The 24547-nt window shown below is 45.5% G+C and overlaps 1 protein-coding gene across 1 annotated transcript in view; it reads left to right on the forward strand.

The window, feature by feature from the left end:
- GALNT15 (polypeptide N-acetylgalactosaminyltransferase 15) overlaps positions 1–24547 on the forward strand; it is a 55187-nt gene that overhangs the window by 23217 nt on the left and 7423 nt on the right. Inside the window, 6 exon segments of the mRNA XM_003826199.7 lie at positions 2793–2997; positions 10761–10928; positions 13369–13486; positions 14812–15006; positions 21641–21772; positions 22148–22252. Coding sequence (XP_003826247.2) covers positions 2793–2997; positions 10761–10928; positions 13369–13486; positions 14812–15006; positions 21641–21772; positions 22148–22252 — 923 coding nt within the window.

Genomic DNA, 24547 nt, shown 5'->3' on the forward strand with positions numbered 1-24547 from the left:
CGAGCACTATACCACTCAGACATGGGTGCTCTTACCTGCTTCAAAACCCTCTGAGAATGCCAAACAACCATCGCAGTCTGGAAGTTCTTCCTTATCTATTCTGAATCTCTCTTGCTAGAAGTCTGTCCTAAATAATACTAACAAGGGTTAGAGGTATAGCTGAAGGGACCAGCAGTCAGCCCAAGGAGGGCTTCATAAATTAATGTTTGGTGGGAATATCAGTGAAGGACTATATTTGGCTGCACAGAACAGAAACCTGCTGCAGTGACTTAACCAATGAATAGAGATTTATTTTTCCTTATAGTATAGAAAGCTCACAGGGTGGCAATGCAGTATTGGTGTGACAGCTCCACAATGCCATTGGACACCCACCTTCATCTGCTTTCCACTTCAACATGCTTAGAGAGTAGTTTTGGCCTCATAATCACAACAGGGCTGCTCTACCTCTGGACATGACATACATATTTCAAATAGGAAAAAGGCGAAGAAGAGATAGGCAGAGGCCAGTTCAGTTTGTGCTCTTTGGAAAAAAAAAATAGTAAAATAATAGTTTTCCCAGAATCCTTTCATTCATTTTATTTCTACCAGAGCTGCTGCCAGCAGTGACAGGAAGTCTCGAGAGAGACGTGTTTTTAGCTGCCCCGAGAAACATCAAAGTTCTGTCAGTACAGTGGAAGAGGAGAATGAATGGTGAGGAAGATGTTACATTTAGCAATGTTAAAGCCAATGAAGTCACTGAGGGGCTGCTTCTCAGATATGCAAGTTCAGAAATGTTAATAGCCTGACTAACAGAGATTCCTCTCTAGGGAGTGGACCAGGGCTGACAGTCTTACCAGAAAAATAATTATAAAGTAACACATCAACGAAGCATTTTACCAGTGAGAATTGCAACAGCCCAGTGACTGGGACTCCTTTCCTCTACTGCTCAGGACATTGTTCTCCCTGCAGAAAATCCATGGTGCTTAGAAGACAGATTCCCAGGGAAGGAGTGTATGAAGTCTGCTGGGGGCTCTCGGGTGGGGCTGCCTTAACCTTCTCCAGCCTCCCCAGAGATCCAGCTACCAAAGCAGCCAGGCTACTTGTATCCACAGTTAAGGCCACCTCTGGGCTGGGGAACTGGGGGGGAAATTCTTGCTTTTTGGCTCAGTTCTGTTCAATGCACATGTACTGAGTGACTACTGTGGGCCAGGCCCTGCACTAAGGGTTAGAGCAGAAGAGATGCATTAGGTACAACCCCTGTCCTTGGGGAGATCTTAGTCCACTGGGCTGGGGGGACTCCCCATTTCCAAGACTTCATGGAGACCGCTGCTTCTCTGTGAACACATTGTTCCTTCCATCTCCACTGGCTTGTTCCTCTTGGTATGTGTGTACACAGACATACACACACACACACACATGCACTCACACACACAATCAAGTTATTCTTATCTTAAACACAAAACCTAACAAGCTTCTCTCATCCTTTCCATCATCTTCTTAGGCCTCTTTTTCTCCCTTCCCCTATAGAATCAACCTTCCTAACTGTCTGGACTCTTGGTCTCAGTTTTTCATCTTCTGTTTTCTCTCCCGGACCCACTGTGTTGCAGACTCCCCTATCAACTGCAATGAGATCTCTTTGACCAGCACCACCAATCTCCTACCAGCTGCCAAATTTAATGGAGCCTTTTGCCTTTGACTTCCTTGACCGCTGTCATAGGTCAGGTTTCCTGAAAGCAGGGCCTGAGATGGAGATTCACGTGCATGTGATTTTTTTGAGGGTGTACTCTCAGGGGAAATCTGTAGGGGAGTGAGTGATACAGAAGAGAGAGAGGGAAGAGCTGAACAAATATGTGGTTTCAGGTGAAGTCCAGCCATAGCCTGATCTCATGGAAGACTCTGGAGCACAGGCTGCACTGCGGGGTCTGTCTTGCTTTTTACCCTGCAATGGTCAGTCATGGACCATGACTGGGGCTGGGGGCAGCATCCTGCATGACTGTCTGGCACCTGCAGCAGAGACCGTTTTAATACCCCAAGGCAAGTCTCCAGGGAAGGGTTAAGATTTCAGTTAGCACCCACAGCAGCTGGGGACATGCAAACCAAACCAAAACAGTTAAGGGGAGCTCAGGGAATCTGAGTAGGACACTATATTAGTCTGCTCTCACACTGCTATAAAGAACTGCCTGAGACTAGGTAATTTATAAAGAAAGGAGGTTTAATTGACTCACAGTTTTGCATGGCTGGGGAGGCCTCAGGAAACTTACAATCATGGTGGAAGGGGAAGCATGTCTTACATGGCAGCAAGTGAGAGAAAGAGAGAGAGAGAGGAGGAAAAACTGTCAAACACTTATATAATCATCAGATCTCATGAGAACTCACTATCACGAGAACAGCATGGGGGAAACTGCCCTCATGATCCAATCACCTCCCACCAGGTCCCTCCCTTGACACATAGGGATTATGGGGATTACAACTCAAGATGAGATTTGGGTGGGGACAAAGAGCCAAACCATATCAGACACCAACAGTATCTGCTACATTCTTGCTGCTGCATTTGGAGAATGTTAGCAAGTTCTCCCCTTTCCTGGTTTTCTGACACCATCCCTCTAATTTTTACTGGAGAGAAGCATGGCCCACCCCAACCTAACAAAGCATCTTACATCTTAGCAACAACCACACTGTAGTAATGTTTTCGGTTCTTAGGACCCAGGTGCTCACCACAGCTTCCAAAAGAGAGTTGCTGACAATTATCTTAGTCACAATCTCATCGGTTGTGGCATTTGTCATTCCATTGACCACAACCCTGTTGATTCCAGGACAACTCAAGTCTGCTCTCAGCGAATATGTGGCCAGGCTGGAGGGGGTGAAGTTACTCAGGAGCAACAAGAGGCTGGGTGCCATCAGGGCCCGGATGCTGGGGGCCACCAGGGCCACCGGGGATGTGCTCGTCTTCATGGATGCCCACTGCGAGTGCCACCCAGGCTGGCTGGAGCCCCTCCTCAGCAGAATAGCTGGTGACAGGTAACTTATTCCCTGGGCTTGCAAAGCAAGACATGGAACTGGGAGAAATAGTCTACAGCATCAGCCACTCACAGAACAACCCACCTATTAATTCCTGAATCTCCATTAGAGAGTGATCTATTCCCTTCGGGTTTTCAGATGTGTAAGCTTTTTAAGACTATAGAGTTAGAGTTGGAAAGGAGGTTAGAGGTCTTCCAGTCCATCTACCTTGCTTTATAGATAAAGAAACTGAGGCCTGGAGAACAGCTTCTATGAGGTTGCAAATACTTAAAATTGTATTAAATTGCATGATAAGGGTAACACCTTACCATAGCTATAATTGCCTTTGGTGAAAATTTGGCAATTTTTTTTTCTTTTTCTTTTTCTTTTTGAGATGGAGTCTCACTCTGTCACCCAGGCTGGAGTGCAGCGGTGCGATCTCGGCTCACTGCAAGCTCCGCCTCCCAGGTTCATGCCATTCTCCTGCTTCAGCCTCCCGAGTAGCTGGGACTACAGGCGCCCGCCACCGCGCCCTGCTAATTTTTTGTATTTTTAGTAGAGAAGGGGTTTCACCGTGTTAGCCAGGATGGTCTCAATCTCCTGACTTCGTGATCCGACTGCCTCAGCCTCCCAAAGTGCTAGGATTACAGGCGTGAGCCACCGCGCCTGGCCAAAAATTCGTCAATTTTAATCAAGCTTGTAACATAACCTGGGGAAAAAGTCTCTGAACTACACTAGGCCGTAGATTACTCACCCGTAAAAAGAAAACATTATGTTCTCTGATCACTAAACAGCATTCTTTGTTTCCCCAGTTTATATAAGGGGTCCCTAATTTTCTACCTAAGGCCAGTCCTTGGAAATGTGAAGTTGGAGAGGACTGCATTACATTACCCTGTAGACAAGCATCTTAACATTTTTCTTGATCATTTCTCTGCTCTCCTTCCCCCATCTGACCGTCAATCTCTTTCTCACTTCCTTGCTCAAGACAAACAGCTCCTAAACATGTCTAGTCAAACATTACCCTCAATCTGAATATCCTACCCAGGAAAACTGAAACCTGGTGGCTGGCCCACCTTGGACCACCTCAGGCATACCCCTTGGAGCTCATGTAGGCATGTAGCAGAGTAGAACCACAATCAATAATTGTTTGATGGTACCCAGCAAGACAGGACCAATGCTAGAACCAAGCCTTATGACTTCTACCCATGATGAATGTTTATTATCTCACTTGAAGTTAGGGATGATCAATCAAATATAACAAAAAATTCCTGGACCAGATCGGAATGAATCCTGGAGACATAGGAGTTACCATCAGCCAAATGGAGATGGTTTCAAATGTTCAAATGACAGAAAGTAAATTGTTAATAGTTCAGCATTCCATTTTAACAAAGAAGAACAATCAGAACTCAAGTGAGATCAAGACAGATTAATGTTTCCCAGTTTCATGAGACAGATTGTCTCTTGACTCACATCTCATAAGAGAAGAAGACACACATAAATTCAGCACTAGGACAAGAACTAGGACACAAAAATGCACAAGCTGGCCAGGCACGGTGGCTCATGCCTGTAATCCCAGCACTTTGGGAGGCTGAGGCAGACGGATCACCTGAGGTCAGGAGTTCGAGACCAGCCTGGCCAACATGGTGAAACCCCATCTCTACTAAAAATACAAAAATTAACTGGGTGTGGTAGCGTGCGCCTGTAATCCCAGCTACTCGGGAGGCTGAGGTGGGAGAATCACTTGAACCTGGGAGGCAGAGGTTAAAATGAGCCAAGATCGTGCTACTGCACTCCAGCCTGGGCAACAGAGCAAGACTCCATCCTGAGAAGAAAAGAAAAGAAAAGAAAATGCACAAGCCCTCCAAAGCTGCCATTTTTGATTCTGTTTCATGCAAAGGGCCATCTTGAAATCAGGGCGATGTCTATGATTGGAGTCAGACTCTGAAGTTGATCTTGCCCATTTCCCATCTAATTCCCATTCTGGTATCACAGACAGGTGGCTCTCAGAGGGACCATGAAGATCATCTTGTCTTACCTCATGATTTCACTATCGAGAACCCTGAGTTCCAGGAAAGTAAAAAAGACCCCTCAGGGTCACACAGCCACTTGACAACTGGGCTGTTTTCTATGCAGACATTTAGAAATGCAGTAATTAACATCATTAAACTTTATGTATGTATAACCCTCGCAGACTTCTTTCATATGCCTTCTTTAATGACCCCCATGAGATGCCTCGGGCAGGTATTTTAGCTTCTGTTTTTATTTTATTTTATTTTTTTTTATTTTTTATTTTTTATTATACTTTAAGTTTTAGGGTACATGTGCACATTGTGCAGGTTAGTTCTGTTTTATAGGGGGAGAAATTGAGGCTCAGAGAGGTGACATGATATGTAAGGGCAGATAATTCGTAGCTGAGTCAGATTTTCTGACTCTGGGTCCAGTGCTGTTTTTATTGTGTACATTTTCTTTTTAAGAGTTGGAGAAGCTGGTCAGGGAGAAACATTAGTCATCCCTAACCCCACAACTGGTTATGAGACATGTGTTACCTGCTGCTGTGAGTCCCTCATATCTGCTTCTCACATCGGGGCCCCATTTCGCAGAGCTAGGTGAAGGTAGAAAGACGTGGCACTACCTCAGTGTCCTAGGCTAGAAAGAAAATGAGGCTCCCTGGGAAGCCCTTTGTGATTAAGAGACATTCTAGTTTCCTGTGCCCTTCCCCTCTCCTCTTTTCCCCTCCTGTCTGTCTCTGCCTCTCTACCTCTCTCACAGTCTTTGTCTCTCTCTGTCTCTTGGTCACTCATTCTCTCTCTGTCTCTCTCTCTCTCACACACACACACACACACGCACACTGGGCCTCTGATCCTGGTGTGTTACTGGCTTGCCTTCCTCTTTGGGTTCCATCTCTTCTGCGTGATGTGACCACATTTTCATCATCTCTACACCTCATTCATGGCTTCTTGTCCACTGTGTTTTCTCTGGGCCCCAGTGTCCAGCTTTTAGGCCCTGGCAGGTGAGGATCTGGAAGAAAAGCCACCTCTCTGGTATCTGAGTCCCACTCTCTCCACTCCACCTGGCAACGCTCTATGAGCTGTGGCAGGGAGAGCAGCCTCATTCAGTGTGTGCTTTACTCCCCCAGGGACATCGCCCACGTGCCTCATGCAAAGCCAAGCTGTGGAAGGCATTTGGTGCAGCTCCTCACATGGAGAGGAAAGGGGGCCCAGCTGTCTCCAAGGCTTGTGTCAGGAGACATTCTGTCACCAGATGAGGACACAGTGCCCAAAAGACAGAAAAGGGTCTTTAAGAGCTCTTATAAAAAAAAAAAGGTGGGGTGGGAGTGGCGAGTGAACAGTGCAGTAAGCCACAGATCAGCTCTTTCAAAGAGCCGTAGCCTCCTCCACACCCTGGCCAAGGAATTCAGAGCCTGCTGACCAGCCTTTGTTCCCCGTCCCTGCCTAGCAGGTTCCCACTAGCCATGTGGCAACTTTATTTGAATTGGTAGAAATCCCTTCCTCGTGACCATTCCTCCTGACTCCCATTCCTCAGAAAATTGGTCATAACATACTGATTTTATTAGAATAAGACATCTTAATGCCAACTGTCAGCAAGTTGTCGAAATAAAAATGCAAATTTACAGTAATGAAAATATTAGAGGTGTTCTCTTGGGTTGCACAGTGCACAACTCCTGTAACTGTTCATAGCAACCCTACACAGAGTCTCCCTATGGACAACTGATTTTAGGGCAGCCCTGGGAGATGCTGATTGATGGCCAGTTTCTACACAAAGTAACAACGATGGGAATCAAGACTAGCTGTTGTATCCAGCTCTCAGCTGACTTGTGTTGACTGCCAGCTCTCGTACCCAAGCCAAGCAGTGGAAGCCATACCCCTGGAAGGATGAAGGTTTCTAAGGGGAAAGGGACAGTCTTGAAAGGGCTGAAAGGTGATATCATCTCAAGAAGCTGAACAAGTTATCTCTTACTTGAAAATGGGTCTGGTCCCTATCTGCGAGACATCCGGTCCTTCAGGATCAGCCAGGGGTGCTACGGGGAGAAGCAATGTGGGGCAGGGAGAAGAACACCTCCCACTCTGCCCTTTGAAGGGTTAAATGATGGAAAGCAGTGTAAGAACCCCTTGTGCTTGTGCATGTGAGTCAGTGTGTGTATGTGTAAGCATGTGAGAGTCTGAGTGTGGGGGGGGAGCGAGCATGTGCGTGCGTGTGTGTGTGTGCATGTGTGCACACGTGTGTGTGTTTGCACGCGCATGTGCGCGTCAAGGAGCAGCAGGAGGTCAGGATGCCTCCTGCCCCCCAAGAGGGAGCAGCCTTCTTTGGCTCAGGTGCCCCAAGGAAACTCTCCAGCAACCATCATACTTCATACCCTTCAGCATGACACGTCCTCGTATCTGCCCCTGGAAAAGCTGGTGCCAGTCCTGCGGTCACAACTGAGCAGCAAGAGCACTGGGAAGGGAGAATTCAGAGCCTTCTGCTTCTAGTATAAGAGACTTTCCACAAACACCAAGAATACGCATGAACTTTCAAAATGGCTCGTGTATCATGGACCTTGAGGAACATCCAGGCTCACGAGAATTAACAAGGAATGAGATAAACGAGGGCTTATTCTTTATTGTGGTAAAAGGTTATGGGAAGCTTGAAACTACAGTTAGCTCTTGAATATCTGGACAGTAATGTATTCGTTGATCTCACGTATTTCAGTGAACCAGTCTTTGTTGGCAGCTTGACTCCTTCTGTTTGCCTTTTGAAACATAAGCACTTGATCTCCTGGAACTTAGGCTCAACATAGGATCAACCTTGTACCTGCCTGAGGGTTAAAACTCAATTCACAGGTGAGGGACTGACGAAGTAAGCAGACACTTCCAGCTCCTTCCAAGTCAAACGAGGTCAGCTCGCTATTTTGCTTGACGTGAATTCCAAGAACACCAGACACATCTGTAGGTACAAAACCACAAAGCTAAATAGAAGACTGTGGGTTTTTTATTTGAATTAATCACCCTTTTTGAGTCAGTAGACTACAGTTAGTAGTTTAGTCCTGCTAGGCAGCCACTGTGGTCCATGGGAATAAAGACCAAAATAGAAAACACTCCTCACTTCATTCACTGACATTTTATTCTTTATCTCTATCCAAAATGTACTCAGGGAAGCTCATGATTAATCACTCTCGTACACAGTTAAAATAGAGGAAAAAGAAGATTTCGGAAAGGAAAAGAGGGTATTGGGAATCAGGGGTAATACAGTTATTAGAAGTGAGTTTTACATGTGACTCTGAGCTTCCAGAAAGACAAAACAAAAAGAGAAACATAATGAATTTTAGAATTCTCGTTTTCTAATAAAAAGCAAAGTACTCCTTTGTTAAGAAGTACACAGCACAGGCTGGTTGCAGTGGCTCATACCTGTAATCCCAGCACTTTGGGAGGCCAAGGCTGGCAGATCACTTTGAGCTCAGGAGTTCGAGACTAGCCTCAACAACATGGCGAAATCCCATTTCTACACACACACACACCCCCACACTAGCCGGGCATGGTGGCTCATGCCTGTAGTCCCAGCTACTCGGGGAGCTGAGGCTGAAGAATCCTTGGGCCTGGGAAGTGGAGGTTGCAGTGAGCGCAGATTGTGGCACTGCACTCCAGTCTGGGCGACAGAGTGAGACCATTAAAAAAAAAAGGCCGGGCGTGATGGTTCACGCCTGTAATCCCCAGCACTTTGGGAGGCTGAGGTTGGGGGATCACTAGGTCAGGAGATCGAGACCATCCTGGCTAACACGGTGAAAACCCGTGTCTACTAAAAATACAAAAATTAGCCGGGCGTTGTGGCGGGCACCTGTAGTCCTAGCTACTCGGGAGGCTGAGGCAGGAGAATGGCGTGAACCTGGGAGGCAGAGTTTGCAGTGAACCGAGATCACGCCACTGCCCTCCAGTCTGTGTAACAGAGCAAGACTCTGTCTAAAAAAAAAAAAAAAAAAAGAAAGAAAGAAAGAAAGAAATACACAGCATAGAGGTCTAGGATGAATTGATTGCGGGAATGCTTGAATGCAAGTCCCTTTCTTGTCCTCTTATGATTGCTGAAGGTGGCACAAATTTCATGCATTTCTTCCTAATTCAGCCACACAGTTCCCTGGCTCTTGATTCCAAAATTCCACAAAATGCTTTGCCAATAGCCAAATTTATCCATCTGCCTGATTCATTACACAGTAAGTGGAGACTCTGGAAGGGGCTCTGGGTGCCCTCATTTCCTCCCTGGTCTAGGTTCTCAGTTTTCTTAGGTCAATACAGGGTACCCCAAAATAGGGGAAACCCAGAGGGATTATGTTCCCTTTGCCTTCCAGCAGAAACAATGTGAAAGAGGCAGGAAAAGCATATTAAGATCCTTGCTCTAAATATAGACCCCACAACTCCTTACACTTATGTCAGTTACCTAAAGCCATAGATTAAAGCAGATAATGAAATCATGGGGCCACCCTGGCTCTTTCCAAGACAATGGAACAGAGATGGAATTTGATGGTAGTGTAAACACAATGTGGCTAGTATCTCCCCTCCCAGGAATCTCACTTCCCTTAGAGTGATATCTTCTAGCCACCCTGAAGTTCAGGCCTGGTTCATTCCATGGCACAGATTTAAGACATAATTATCATGACAGGCCAGGGGGAGAAAATGTGATTGAGATATTGGCTAGGTGGATAGCAGCTCCTGGGACACCGGAGTGATTACCTACTTAGTTAAAAAGTATATGACCCATGTCAATTTCTCACATCACTCTGCAGTCATATCTCCAGGCTGTGCAAAAAAAAAAAAAAAAAAAAAAAAAAAAAAAAAAATTGGACTAAAAGTCACCAACAATAGCAGGAAATAAGCAAATAAACCAAGATAGTCAAGACTTTGGTTATAGATACCAGATGTTCATATACGCATGCATTGACAGTAGGGATACTTCTAGGGCTTGGAAATCCTGAGTTCTCAAGCCAATCCAGTTTTACACTACAAGGAGGAAGAAGAACTAGACCTGAGAGCAGGGGTCCATAAACTCTCTGACATCGTGCACAATATTTTTTATATGGACATGTAAGATTTCACTCAGGAGTGGCCCATAGTTTTCCCCTGAATCTCAAAGGGATCAAGGACCCCAAAAGAAGTTAAGAGCCACAGTCCCAGAGCATTGCAGCTGAGAAAGGCCTTTGTGGGAAGTAGTTCAACCTCCCATTCTACAAACGAGGAAACTGAGGCCCAGAGAGGTATAACAGGTATCTCAAGATTACATAGTTCATTAGTAGCAGAGCTGAGCCTAGGACCCGTCTCTGTATCTCTCAGTGCTGTCAAGAAAGGTTTTTGAAGAAAGAAAAGTACTGGCATGCTCTTTAAAGCAATACACCCTAATTCCTTATGGAAAAACATTTTCTAGAACCGTGCTATATAATATAAATATAACACGAGCCACACATGTAATTAAAATACTTCTAATAGTCACATTACAAAATAAAAATAAACAGATGAAGTTAATTTTAATAATATAGTTCAGTAAACCCAATATATCCAAAATATTACCATTTCAACATATAATCAATGTAAAAATTATTAAGATTTTTGCATCATTTTTTCCATACTAAGTATTCTTAATCCAGGGTGTATTTTACACTTACTCCACACCTGATTTGGATAAACCCATTTTAGGTACGGGTGTCTGGTAGCCACCATACTGGGCAGCCCATGTACAGACTGTTTCCAGCCCCAGCAAGTAAATGCTTTACGTCTCTTGTTTAATTCCACAATTCTTTCCAGGAGCCGAGTGGTATCTCCGGTGATAGATGTGATTGACTGGAAGACTTTCCAGTATTACCCCTCAAAGGACCTGCAGCGTGGGGTGTTGGACTGGAAGCTGGATTTCCACTGGGAACCTTTGCCAGAGCATGTGAGGAAGGCCCTCCAGTCCCCCATAAGCCCCATCAGGTGAGTCCCCATTTCACACCTGCTTTGCCATTGCCTCCTCAGGATGGACTCTGCAGCCTGCCTGCCTGGGGTCTAATCCTACCTCCACAGTTTCCTAGTAAATTACTTAATGTATGCCACAGTTTCCTTATCAGTAAATTGAGAGCAATCATAGTATTTACCTTATAGGGTTGTTGTGAAGATTGAATGAACTAATATGTGAAAAGCACTTAGAGAGTGCCAGGCACCCAGATGTAGGTGCTACCACCATTATATTGTCATATTCATAAAGTTCCGACAGGGTCTTCCAGATAGCATCAGTTAATGCCCCAGTGTGTGGCAACCTGAGATGGAATCTTGGCCCAGCTCTCTCATCAGGTACAGTGTGAATTCCTCAGGTCCCGTCTTAGCAAATAGGAAGAATTCAACCAGGTGAATGCTAAGAACCATAGGTCTCAAATATATCCTATTGTATGGGTCGCTTCTCACGTGTTTGGTTTTTGGATGACTCTTCTATTTAAGTAGAAGTACTAGATATCTTATGCATAACAAATCACCTCAAACTTGGTGTAAAACACAGCCATTTTATTAAGCTCATGAATTCTGTGGGATATGAATTCTGAAAGGACACAGTGGGGTTGGTTGTCTGCCTCCATGGTTTCTGGGGTACATAAGGATTTTTAAAGTTTCCCAACACTATAAAGCCAATGAGAGGTGAATCCAGAATTTAAACCCAGACAGCCAGGCCCTTGAGACGACTGCTTCACTGCTATGCTATATTTTAAATACAAGGCCACAGTTCATTATTCACAATTGCAAAATCCAAAAAGCTCTAAAAACCAAACATTTGTTTAATAATTCATTAGGCAGCAGGCCAGATGCAGTGACTCATGCCTGTAATCCTAGCACTTTGGGAGGCAGAGGCGGGCTGATCACTCGAGGCCAGGAGTTCGAGACCAACCTGGCCATCATGGCGAAACCCCATCTCTACTAAAAATACAAAAAAAAATTAGCTGGGCATGGTAGCACACTCCTGTAGTCCCAGTTACTTGGGAGGCTGAGGCACAAGAATCACTGGAACCCAGGAGGCAGAGGTTGCAATGAGCTGAGACGACACTACTGCACTCTAGCCTGGGTGACAGAGCAAGATTCTGTCTCAAAAACAAAAAACAAAAACAAAATCATTAGGCAGCAAAAGCTGCCCTGAACTGACGTGGGGTGTCTGCATTGGCCTTATTTATCCCACTTACTGCTTACTGTGAAAATATGTGTGTTTCATCAAAGAAATATTAGTATATTTGACTAAAGAGTGCCAGGCAGACCCCACCAGGACTGATGTGTGGTATACGATGTATGTCCCTCTTTAAAGTCCAAAAAATTCTGCATTAAAAAGCACACTGGCCCCACAGGTGTCAGAAAAGGAATGCTGAACTTGTAACATCAAAATCCAGTGAGTGTTTAAAATGTGGCATGCACAGAGCTACATATTTTACATGGCTTACCTTAGTCATCCCCCAAAACCTAATTATGAAACACTATTTTATCCCCAATTAGAGGTGAGGAAGCTGAGCTCAAAGACACATAGCCCACCTAAGATCTTACAAATTGGGAGTGGCAGAGTTGGAAATTATACTGAATAATCATTACAATATCAGTTTTTAGTATTTTGGTATAATGTAGAATTTTTATAACCTAAAGGCCAGTAGCTTTGTTAATGCATTACTATTTCTTTGGTAATTAAGAAAAATCTGAACTCTTAGTCATTTACACTTTGAAAAATTCCCAGAGTTTGGCTGCATTCAAATTTGTTCCTCCTAGATGAAGAGACCCTTTTTCAAAAACCCTCTGACTACATCTTTCTCTGTTTAAAATCCCTCTGAGGGATATTATGATCTTAATTCCCTTATTAAAGGTTTCTAGCTTCTTGTGTTTATAAATCATGTATTTTTCCCCTAGGGCAGTGGGGACTTATCTGCTTCCAGGGTCCCTGGTGGATTCATCATAGAATTGGGAAGAGGGTGGATGGTCATTAGGAAAACAGAAGAGGGTGAGAAAAAGAAAGGAGGAAAGAGCCTGACCATGTCGCTGTGTCAGGCCTGGTGCTACCTCTCTTAGGGTACCTGATTTTAAGCAAGGCCTTCTTCCCAAACATCTTTCCAGAGGGACTCAAGCCAGAGGGCAGGGGAGTCTCAGGTGTGGTCCCTAGGCCCTCTCTAGGAGCAGTATCTGAGGACAGAGTATAGAAGGCCCAGGCAAGAATAGCTCTCTTTCCATCAAACACTGGGATTTCTGACATCATGGCTCTGCTCCAGTCTTGCAATTAAAAACATTGCATTTTACCTGAGCCTAAAGCCTGTTCTCTCAGCCACTGGAGCTCCCACCTGGGAAGCCCCAGCCCCCAGCCTTGCATGCTGTGCTCTGGGTTCTGAACTGCAGTGTCCTGCCTGTCTTCTGTGTCCAGGAGCCCTGTGGTGCCCGGAGAGGTGGTGGCCATGGACAGACATTACTTCCAAAACACTGGAGCGTATGACTCTCTTATGTCGCTGCGAGGTGGTGAAAACCTCGAACTGTCTTTCAAGGTATGTCCTGGACCAAGGGAGGACAGAGGTGGGATCTCTGGAGTGGTGTGTATGGTCACAGCTCAGAGGCAGGCATTAGAAATGTCACTGGGAAGGAATGAGGCTGTGGGAAAATTATAAAGTCATTCCTGTGTTGTGTGTCAAACCTCCCATTTCTCACAGTTTCCCATCTCTCCTGTGCTGTAGCTTGGTTTCACTCTCAGTGCCTTCAAAACCTGCTTCCAGGAATAGGCATACTCTCAGTTATTTTAACTGCTGTGCGGAGATTCCAGAGGCTCCCATACATTCTCTATTCACAGCGCTCTTAGCATCTTAGTAATTTTTTCACAGCACCCATAGTCCAAAACAAATACCTGAAGTTCTGTGTATTGAGTAGTTTGGTCCAAACAATTTAACACTTGTCATAAAAACTTAGCACCTGTTGGGCACCACACAACTTCTCAAACCTTGGAGTCACCCTCATTTCCTGTCCCACATTGCTTTTCTAGCATGATACTTGCTTTTTCATCACAGTAGCCTCCGAAAACCCAACACCAAAAAAAATTCATCATCAAAAGTGCAGAGATCTAATGCTGAAAGTGTGAATTACCTGAAGCTTATATTCTGCATAAAGTCCAACAGATGTCACCATGTTTCTCTCAAAAATTTAACACCAGAGCCTATGAGTTTGCTGTGGCACCCTGGGGCACCTTGGCACATAATTTGGGAACTCCAGTTTTGGTGTTTCCATTCATATGCTGCTTATCCTAGGACAGCTTCTACTTTAACCTTTATCCCCAAATGTGGAATGAAAGTCTTCCTGCCAAATGAACTCCAGCCATTTGGGAGTGGGAGAGCAGAGGGAAATTTCTTGAAATAGTAAAGACTATGTCTCAGGAAAGCTTGCTTCTGTCTCTACTACAAACAGCTTCTGGTGTCTTTGTAGCACACTTCACAAGCTTTGAGATATTCCCGGACCACTGGGATCATCTTTTTCCCTGAGGAAGTGTCCTTTGGGGAATAGGGTTGCTAATTCACATGCTACATCTCTCTAAGTGCTGGACCTGCATGTGTTTGAAGGGCAGCATATTCAGGTAGTTGCCTGGGGATGGCCCTCTTGTCCCCATTTTGGGACAACTACCTCTATTCTCTCCACCCTGTCACTCCCCTGCCCAGAACCTCCAAATCTGGAAACTCTACGCCACCCTGAGGACCATAATCATCTTCACCATTGAGTGCTCACGATTTCCTGTGCATTTTGCCAGCCCCTCATAGATAGGGCTCCCTATTTCCCACCGTTCTTAAAGGTGGAATGCTGAGGTGTTTATCTTTTCCCTTTGTGGCAGGCCTGGCTCTGTGGTGGCTCTGTTGAAATCCTTCCCTGCTCTCGGGTAGGACACATCTACCGAAATCAGGATTCCCATTCCCCCCTCGACCAGGAGGCCACCCTGAGGAACAGGGTTCGCATTGCTGAGACCTGGCTGGGGTCATTCAAAGAAACCTTCTACAAGCATAGCCCAGAGGCCTTCTCCTTGAGCAAGGTAAGGAGAGAGCCAAGTGGGGCTTCTGTGTCCAGCACAGGGCCACTAGCAGGAGGTGGGCCAGGGAGGGCTCCTTTCTCTTGCCAGGGAGGGGAAAACAGAAGATTCTGGCTTGAGCTTCCCTCATGCTGCCCTATTTTAAGTGGCTCCTCCACCTGGTGAGACTGTCCTTTGTCTCTCTGGCTTCTCCATGGGACAGCACAGCTGGCCTTGGCCTGAAGCTCCCTAACATCTATGGGATGACATCTATGGGATGGGATCCCTCACCTGGGGCCAGGGGAGGGGTTGGCACAGAGAAGCGATGAGATAGGTCTCCAAGGCCAGGTCTCCTTTCATCCTGAGCAAAGGGCTCAGGGCTATGAAATGATCCAAGACATGAAACAAATATTAAATATAAAAATAGAGTCCAAAGGCCAGGTGCGGTGGCTCATGCCTGTAATCCCAGCACTTTGGGAGGCCGAGGTGGGCGGATCACGAGGTCAGGAGATCGAGACCATCCTGGCTAACATGGTGAAACCCCGTCTCTACTAAAAATACAAAAAATTAGCCAGGTGTGGTGGTGGGCGCCTGTGGTCCCTGCTACTCGGGAGGCTGAGGCAGGAGAATGGCATGAACCTGGGAGGTGGAGTTTGCGGTGAGCCGAGATCGCGCCACTGCACTCCAGCCTGAGTGACAGAGCAACTCCGTCTCAAAAAAAAAAAAAAATAGAGTCCAAAAAAGCCACAGAAAAATAAAAATTTTAAACATTTAAATGTCCACAAACAGCACATTATCAATTGGTCAGTGGCTGCTCAGCCCAGTCCTTCCAGATTGACCCATAAATGCTGTTTAATGTGGGAAATGGGTTCACATTAATGCTTGCTGTGCTGAAAGTGGGGGCTCCAAAGACAAGATTCCTAGGACCCACAACAGTCCTGGAGCAGCTCCCACAAGCTCTTTAGCAGCCCACACTGCTGGGGTGTGAGTTAGATGTGAGTTTGCATGCCACAGATGAAGCCTAGGCTGCTTAAATAGAAGGACATGCCTGAGTGCAGGGCCAGCCTGACAGGGAAGCCCCATAGAGCAGCCCCAGAGCTTCCCCTTCTGCCCTGGTCCTCAGGGCGCTGCCTCCTCCCCATTCTAGATCCAATCCTTTCCCTAAGTGGGAATAGCCTCCAGGGCCTGGGATGTGTCAGGGCTCCATGAACTTCAAGGATCTTTGTTTCTTTAGCTGGGGAGAGTGTTAACAGTACACAGAGTCCTGGGACTCAACAGTAATTCCCAAGGTCTAGGCAGGCTACAGTCTCCTCTTGGACCCCGTCGGTTAGTCACACTATTAAACAGAGTAGCACTGGCTCCTTTCCTGGTGCAGGAGAAATGCTGCTAACAGCAGCCTCCTTCGTTCCTCCAGGAAGGCATTGGGATTGAAAGGAAAACTCTCACAAGGACCCAGCTCACTTACTAGCTAGCATCTTTGTTCTTCTTTAGTCTCCTTCTCCATCGCCATCTATGGGAAGTGGAAGCATGTGTCCAACTCTAGACACCAATCTAGAAGCTGTATAGTCTGATGGTTAAGCCCATGGACTCCAAGAACAAGATGGTTTGGGTTTAAGTATTGGTTATATGATCCGAAAGTTACTTAAACACTCAGTGTTTCTGCTTCCTCGTTTGTTAAGCTTTCCATCTGTTATTAGGATGAATAAATATGTTAATAAATCCAAAGCACTTTAGATGAGTGCCTGGCACTGAGTAAGTCCTGCTTGTGTGTTTACTATTAATACCATCGTTACTGTCATGGCCACTAATGGTCCAAAAAGGTCAACCAAGCACCTGCTCTGTGCCAGGCCCTGGGTGGGTCCTGCAGGGGACAGAGAACCATACCCAATGCTTATCAGGTTCTTGGTGGGGCAGGAGCTCCTCTGGAAGAGATAATATTCACAGAGGTGAGAGTGATTCATCCTAGACAGGCTCATGACAGACATCTTTTCAGGGGAGGTCACATCTGAAGAATGGCTGAATGGGTTCAACTCAGACATCCAGAGGAGGAGTTGGGGGAAGACTCTGGAGCCCCTGAGGGTCAGGCTAAACAGTTTAGACTTTATTCAATTAGCAACAGGGAGCAAGTGGCCTTCTACAGAGTTCTGTAGAGGTCCACAGAGCTTCTCTGGTTTTTACTCTCTTGGGTTTCTTTTGGCCAAACCATCTATTTTTCTCTCTTGGGATTTAGTATTAGCTCTTTGCTTTCAGAGGACATTTTCTTAACATTGGCACAGACTGCATTTGTAAAGAACTCTTAAAGAAGTGTTAAATGTTGCATAGTTTTTGATGCGCCAGACTAACTTTCCACCAGACAGGGTCATTAGGACATGGCATGTTGGCTGTGGCCAGCCTAATGCAACAGCATGCAAATTATTTACAGAACTTCAACCTTCTTCCCACATTGGTTGGTGCAATTAGAAGTGCCTGTGAATATATACTTTGTTCTAGACAATTACAGAAATTGGGGACTGGCATGATTTTTTAGAGCATGACTGGTCTGCTTTTGGGAAAATCCAGTTTGCTTGTCCAGATGGTGAGTGCAGGATTTTTTAAGTGCTTGTTTGTATTCACCCAAGTCCTTCATTCTACAAAATAGAAAACTGAGGCCCCATGAGAGGGTGAGTTGCTAAAGAGAAGTGGGGAAAGAACCAGAAGTAGAACTAGAACTAGTCCAACCTTTTAGTATTTTTTCTCTCTTAGCTCTCTAACATGGAAACAGTAATCCTCAAATGTAGACACCATACTTTTCCAGAAATAGTAGGACGTCCATAAATAAGCTATCCTCTACAGTTCTGTCTGAATTTGGGGGAAGGCAAGGATGTATTTGGTATATCGAAGGTGCTCGGCTGGGCACAGTGGCTCATGCCTGTAATCCCAGCACTTTGGGAGGCCGAGGTGGGTGGATCATGAGGTCAAGAAATCGAGACCATCCTGGCTAACATGGTGAAACCCCGTCGCCCTAAAAATACAGAAATTAGTTGGGCATGGTGACACGTGCCTATAGTCACAGGTGCTCAGGAGGCTGAGGCAGGAGAATTGCTTGAACCCAGAAGGCGGAGGTTGTAGTGAGCTGAGATCATGCCACTGCACTCCAGCCTGGCAACAGAGGGAGACTCCGTCAAAAAAAAAAAAAAAAAGAAGAAGAAGAAGAGGAAGAAGAAGAAGAAGGCGCTCAATAAATGTTCCACAGACTTACAAGCTCAAAAAGGGCAGGAAGAGTATTTATTCTGCTGACCTTTAAATCTCCAATGCCTGGTTAAATCCAATGCACATAGTAGGTGTTCCATAAACATTTATTGGTGGAATGGATGGATGGCAAAAAAATTTATAAACCTGAGATCAACCTTTGGCTCTTGTTATCAGTGGTGAATCTATATGGTTCTGCAGCAACCTCAATTATTGCCTTCTCAGAAGAAAGAATTCAACTGAGGGGCATAAGGCAGAGCGAGGGACCAAAGCAAGTTTTAAAGCAGGAGTGAAAGTTTATTAAAAAGTTTACCAGGAGCTCAAGACCAGCCTGGGCAACATGGTGAAACCTTGTGTCTACAAAAAACTACAAAAATTAGCTGGGCGTGGTGGTGTGCACCTGTAGTGCCAGCTACTCGGGAGGCTGAGGTGGAAGGATGGCTTGAGCTAGGGAGGTGGAGTTTGTAGTGAGCTGATATCGCCCCACTGCACTTTAGCCTGCAAGCCAGAGCAAGACTCTGTCTCGGGAAAAAAAAAAAAAGTTTAGGGCAGAAATGAAAGTTAGTAAAGTACATTTGGAACAGGGCCAAGTGGGGGACTTGAGCGTTCAATCAAGTGCGCAGTTTGATCTTTCACTTGGGGTCTTATACATTGGCATGCTTCTGGGGGCTTGTGTCCCTTTTTCCCTGATTCTTCCCCTGGCGGGGGTTGTTCACACATGCAGTGGCCTGTTAGCCCTTGGGAGGGGAGCATGCGCAGTGTGTTTACTGAAATTTTTCGCATGCTCACGTGAGGCGTTACCAGTTGCGCATTCCCGGAGGAAGGTCATGTACCAGTTAAACGCCACCATTTTGCCTCTTAGTGCACATGCTTCAGCCCACTTGCCCAACTCCTGAGATCAAATCGGGAAGCTGATCACCAATTTCAGGTTTTTCTATCTGTTGGGAGACTGCCGTTCCCTGGTGCCAGCTGCAACTAATTATTATTTTAGAGAGACAGTTAACAGCTGCCTAACCAACACCTGATGGTGGCCTGACATCCCTGGAGGTTGGCGGGGTCGGGGAAAATCCTCTCCTGCCCTGCTTATGTCTGACTAGCTGCCTAATAAAACACTCTGACCTCTTAGAAGCTATTGACCCTGGGAAAGTCATTTAACCTCTAAGAACTCAATAACTGTTGTGAGTATACTATAAAATGAAATGTGAAAGAGTGCTATGGAGAATAAGTGCTAGGCTTACTTTCATAAAGTCTACAGGTGAGGTACCTTTTTCTTCTTATATCCATTTGGGTGTCCATTCTCCGATTCACAGATGTCCACTTTGTTCATTTGATGACTTTTGCAAGGAGATGGCACCCTTATTGGTCAGTGAGAAGAGCTTTAGCAGAGGGCTCCTTTTATTTCTCTCTCTTTTGAGCATTTCCATTGATTCATGCTTTGGAAATGTCCTATCACTTACTTTGATTTCAAGGTTTCAGTGACATTCCTACTTCCCTGAAGGTATTTGATAGCATGCATTTACTTTAAATTTAAATAACCAAAAGTTAATTTTGCCCTAAAGATTTCTATTTCTCCATCCACCCCAAAACCCCCACAAGGATTTTGAGAGACAGAAATCCTGGGCACCCAAAAGACAAGGCCAGACTTTTGCTGCTTGGGGAGCTGAAATTTCCTTGTTTTCTCTTCTCTCAGACATAATTGTACAGAAGGGAAAGTTCATTGTCAGCCTGCCCCTCACTCAAGGTCAAACAAAGATTGGGTAGATTTATCAGTTTATCTCTTTATCAAGGAAAGTAAAGGTGATAAAACTCACATGAAGAAATGTTTCTGTTTTGGTAGCAAAGTCCAACTCTGGGAAAGGTCTAGGGAGGTCTCAAATAAACACAAAGAATGCCAAGAAGCCATCAAGAAATTTATACTAATTTACTTAGAAGAAAAAGTAATAGATCCCCTTGGTTTCATGGTGGGTAAATACGCTGAATAAACAAGAAATCCCTGACTTAGAGAAGTTTTTCTCAAACTTTGTGTGAAAAAGACTCACCAGGAGACATGGTTAAAATGCAGATTCCAGGGCCTCCAACCCAAACAACTGTATCATCTCTGGGGCAGGGCCCAGGAATCTACATTTTTAACTAGCTCTGTGGCATTTCTCAGGCAGATGCTCAGGGAATCACACTTTGAGAAGTGTCTAGAGAGAATTTCAGTACAACAGACTTACCACATTTCCAGCTGAGGTCTAAAAGAGAGAGGGAAAGCAGAACCAAACCAATCATACTTTACACAGCCTGGTGGACCCGTGTCTTACTGTCAGATTGGAGGCCTTCAAGTGGGAACTCTGACATGGCCAGCTTGCTTCCTCTCCCCATGCCAGGAAAGGGTTCTCTCTTTTTTTGTCTGTGGTCATTCCAACCCATCCTTGTCACCTCTCTCTTCCCTAAAAGTATCCAAGATTTGGTACTAAACTTTTGGGTACAGTTCTTTGTATCATCAATATGGCCAAAAACATTAATTTGTACTAGTGTTCAGGATTTGCCTTCATCTCCATCCCAGGACAATTGTATCATAAAGGAGAATCTCAAAAAAAGGAGATAGTGTAGCCCAAAGGAATGATTCATTAATGGTACCCAGAGGTGAAGAAAGATAAACTTGCCTTGCCCCAACCCCTAGCCCACAATTTCCTAGCCAACTTCATCTCAATTGCCTATGGGTCAGTTCCTGACTCCATGAGGCCCATTGTAGATTCTCCTTACACCAACCTAGGTGCAAAGCCCCACCATTTTGCCAGCTTCTGCAGAAAAATCATTAAAGCACAGGTATCATAGACTCTCTCTCTCTCTCTTTTTTTTTTTTTTTTTTTTTTTTTGAGAGGAAGTCTTGCTCTGTCGCCCAGGCTGGAGTACAGTAACACGATCTTGGCTCACTGTAGCCTCTGCCTCCTGGGTTCAAGTGATTCTCCTGTCTCAGCCTCCTGAGTAACTGGGATTACAGGCATGCGCCACCACACCTGGCTAATTTTTGTATTTTTAGTAGAGATGGGGTTTCACCATGTTGGCCAGGCTGGTCTTGAACTCCTGACCTCAAGTGATCCACCAGCCTCGGCCTCCCAAAGTGCTGGAGGTGTGAGCCACCACTCCCGGCCTATTGTAGTCTTTATAGACTGGAGATCTGAGGGATTGTGGGAAGGGGCTGATATCACTTACAGTCTTGCTGGTTCCACAACTCTCTGTAGGGAAGATCTGTGCTATTCTATCCCTTCCAGACCTTCTTCTTCCAACACATGACCCTCCCCACTGCAGCCCTGGAGAACTGTGGTCTTGGCCCCTTCCTTCTGTCCTGATCCTTTAGCTTCTTCCCAGCCACTCCATCCCCAACCATGTGAATTCTGGGCAAGACAAGCTTTCATCATCCTGCTTGTGTCTTTCTCCTCCCCAGGCTGAGAAGCCAGACTGCATGGAACGCTTGCAGCTGCAAAGGAGACTGGGTTGTCGGACATTCCACTGGTTTCTGGCTAATGTCTACCCTGAGCTGTACCCATCTGAACCCAGGCCCAGGTTCTCTGGAAAGGCAAGGCATGACCCAGGGAAGATGGGGAGGGACAGGGAAGCTTCCCAAGACAAGAACTAGATGTTCAGCTCTTCCATGTCCCTGGTCAACCATTCACGGTTTAGCAGGGCCTCAGAGGCCTTGGGTCCATCCCATGCCTCCATGCCAGTCTGAGGAAGGTGGCTGAGTTTTGCCCCATTGCCCACCCCAAAGCACCTCCTTCAAGAGGCCTGTCCCTTAGGGTCAGTGGCTTCAGCTTTACCACACCTGTTGTTGTGGCCTGAACAATGTGCCTTGGGCTGCACTCCAGAGAATACAGCAAAGGAATGGTGTCTGACCGAGGGTGTCTTTACAGTGGAATCTGGAATTCACTCCTGTGTGTGTGTCCACTTTCAGCTCCACAACACTGGACTTGGGCTCTGTGCAGACTGCCAGGCAGAAGGGGACATCCTGGGCTGTCCCATGATGTTGGCTCCTTGCAGTGACAGCCGGCAGCAACAGGTGGGTAGTCAGACTTCTCAGGATGGATCATAGCCCAGGAAGACTTGAAAGTGGGTGATATTTTTCTGGGATGCCCCATACTTCCCTTTGAGGTATCTTCTTTCTGTGGTCCCATGTCCCTTGACTGCCATGGTCCCCCACTGTAATGACTCATCACAGCTCTCCTCAACTCACCTCACCTCCATCTATAAGTACAGACATGGGCCATTGTCAGAAAATAAAAGCATCTTAGTTAAAGGGAAATGGAGAAGCCGTTTGGCCAAACTTTTCATTTGACAGATGAGAAAACTGAGGCTTAGGGTCACTAGCCCAGGGATTGCAAACTCAGAAGCCTCCAGGATTCAGGCAGGGTTCAATTATCCCAGGACTGAAGAAGAAAGTAATCAAATCAGGATAAGGATCTAGAGAAAACAGGGTCATCCCAGCCTCCAGCACCATTTGGTCATTAGGAAGTTCTCCTCATATCTTAGGAGTAATTCTTCTCTTCAAAATTTTCATCATGGAGTAACTGCCCAAAGTGGTAGAAATCCTCCACCGATGCTAGCTGAGGGCTGGTAGGTCCACTTCTTTTCACAACTGGATGACAACCTAGAAAGCCTAGCTTGTCCCCAAGTCTCTCTCTTTTCAGGGTGTGATAGGGACTTTTAAGTTATCACATCCCAAAGGCCCCTAATAAAAACAAACATCAAAGTATAATTTCCTGGAGATATTCACTGGATGAGAATCAAAGATCTGGGGGGCAAAAGACAGCATCTCTCTGAGGGTCTGTGGTCCAGCCCTGCATGGAAGGCTGGCTGAGGCTGGGCTTGGCAGTGCAGGCCCTGGGTTCCTGGGGGCAGGCTGTGGGCCTATAGGACATGTGGGAGGGAGATACTCAGGATCCATCCGGCCTCCTTTGGCTCTGCCCTTTACTAATCTCCTAGGACATACTGATAGGCATTCACACCTGGCACAAGGGATGCAGACATAAACATCAAGTGCAAAGTGAAGAAGCCACATGGTAGGGTGAAAATTGTTCAAGCTTTGCAGTCAGACATAGCTCGGTTTGAATCTGAGCTCTCTCATTTTCTAGCTGTGTGATCTTGGCAGGCTTCTTTAAATCCTGGTTTCCTCTCCTGCAATTAAGAATAATGCAGCCTCTACAGAGATTATTCTGGGTTTGAAAAAGAAGAATAAAAAAAAATAAAGAAACAAAAGAACAATACAGCCTCCTTCATGCAAAGGGAATATTAGCTCTTTCTTGTTCTTTTTTTTTTTTTGAAATAGTAAGGACTTTAGGATCCTGCAATATTGTAAACTAGATAAGTTGAAAGCCTTTCCCTATAAACACCTAGATAAGATATGCCAGATAAAAAAATATGAAACACCCTTTTTCATGAATAAACGAGTTTATAAGAAAGAAAGGGAAACCTCCAGGGGTCAAAAAACAAGAGGCAACTGAAAGTAGAGGAATTGGACATGGGCGAAGCTGCCCTACCAAGTGTGAGGGATGGTTACTATGAGCCCCAGGAATCTACAGCTGTTGGCTCCATGCAAGGGATAAGTGACGAGAGCCCACCTTCAGCCCATGAGAGATGAAAAGTCAGAAATGACACTCCCATAGCAAGCCAGCTTTTACCTTCAAAGGATAACCTGTCCTTGAAAAGTTTGACTAGAAATACCCACCCCCTGCCACAGGAAAATGGTAAGAAGCTTGTCCCTACAGGGGCTTTGAGTAGGAAACAAATTATTCTCCCCTGAGAATTTTTAACCACAAGCTTGCATCTAATATGGGCTTAGGTTCACATGTGTACTAGTTGCGTAGCTTGGGAATCCTCAAGCAGGACAGGTTATCTAATTGCAGGGCCCAGTGCAAGATGACAATGTAGTCTTTAATTTGACAATTATTAAGAATTTCAAGACAGTGACAGCAGAGCATTAAATCAAGTTTATTAAACCCATCTAAGCATGAGGCCCCATGTGACTGCACAGGTCACATACCCATGAAGTTGATCCTGTCTGTAAGCCACAAAATTAATGTAAAAATGGGTTCAGGCTGCATCTGACAGAAACAAACAGAAAATAGTCTTTCCAGGACATGCCTTCTAATTAACCCTCACAAGATCCTCACAGTTAAAGTCCCTCTCAAAGGTGTGCACAATCCAACACTACAAAACACTAGAGGAAACAATAACCATGAGTGAGAGCCAGCAGATACAACAAACAGCAGGAAAATTAGTTTCAGGAGCAGGTTAGGGCTCTCCAGAAAGACATCAACCTGGGCTTCAGAGAGGTTCCTCATCTGTGCTTTCAACA

The sequence above is a fragment of the Pan paniscus genome, chromosome 2, assembly GCF_029289425.2.
Source record: "Pan paniscus chromosome 2, NHGRI_mPanPan1-v2.0_pri, whole genome shotgun sequence".
Taxonomy (NCBI): domain Eukaryota; kingdom Metazoa; phylum Chordata; class Mammalia; order Primates; family Hominidae; genus Pan; species Pan paniscus.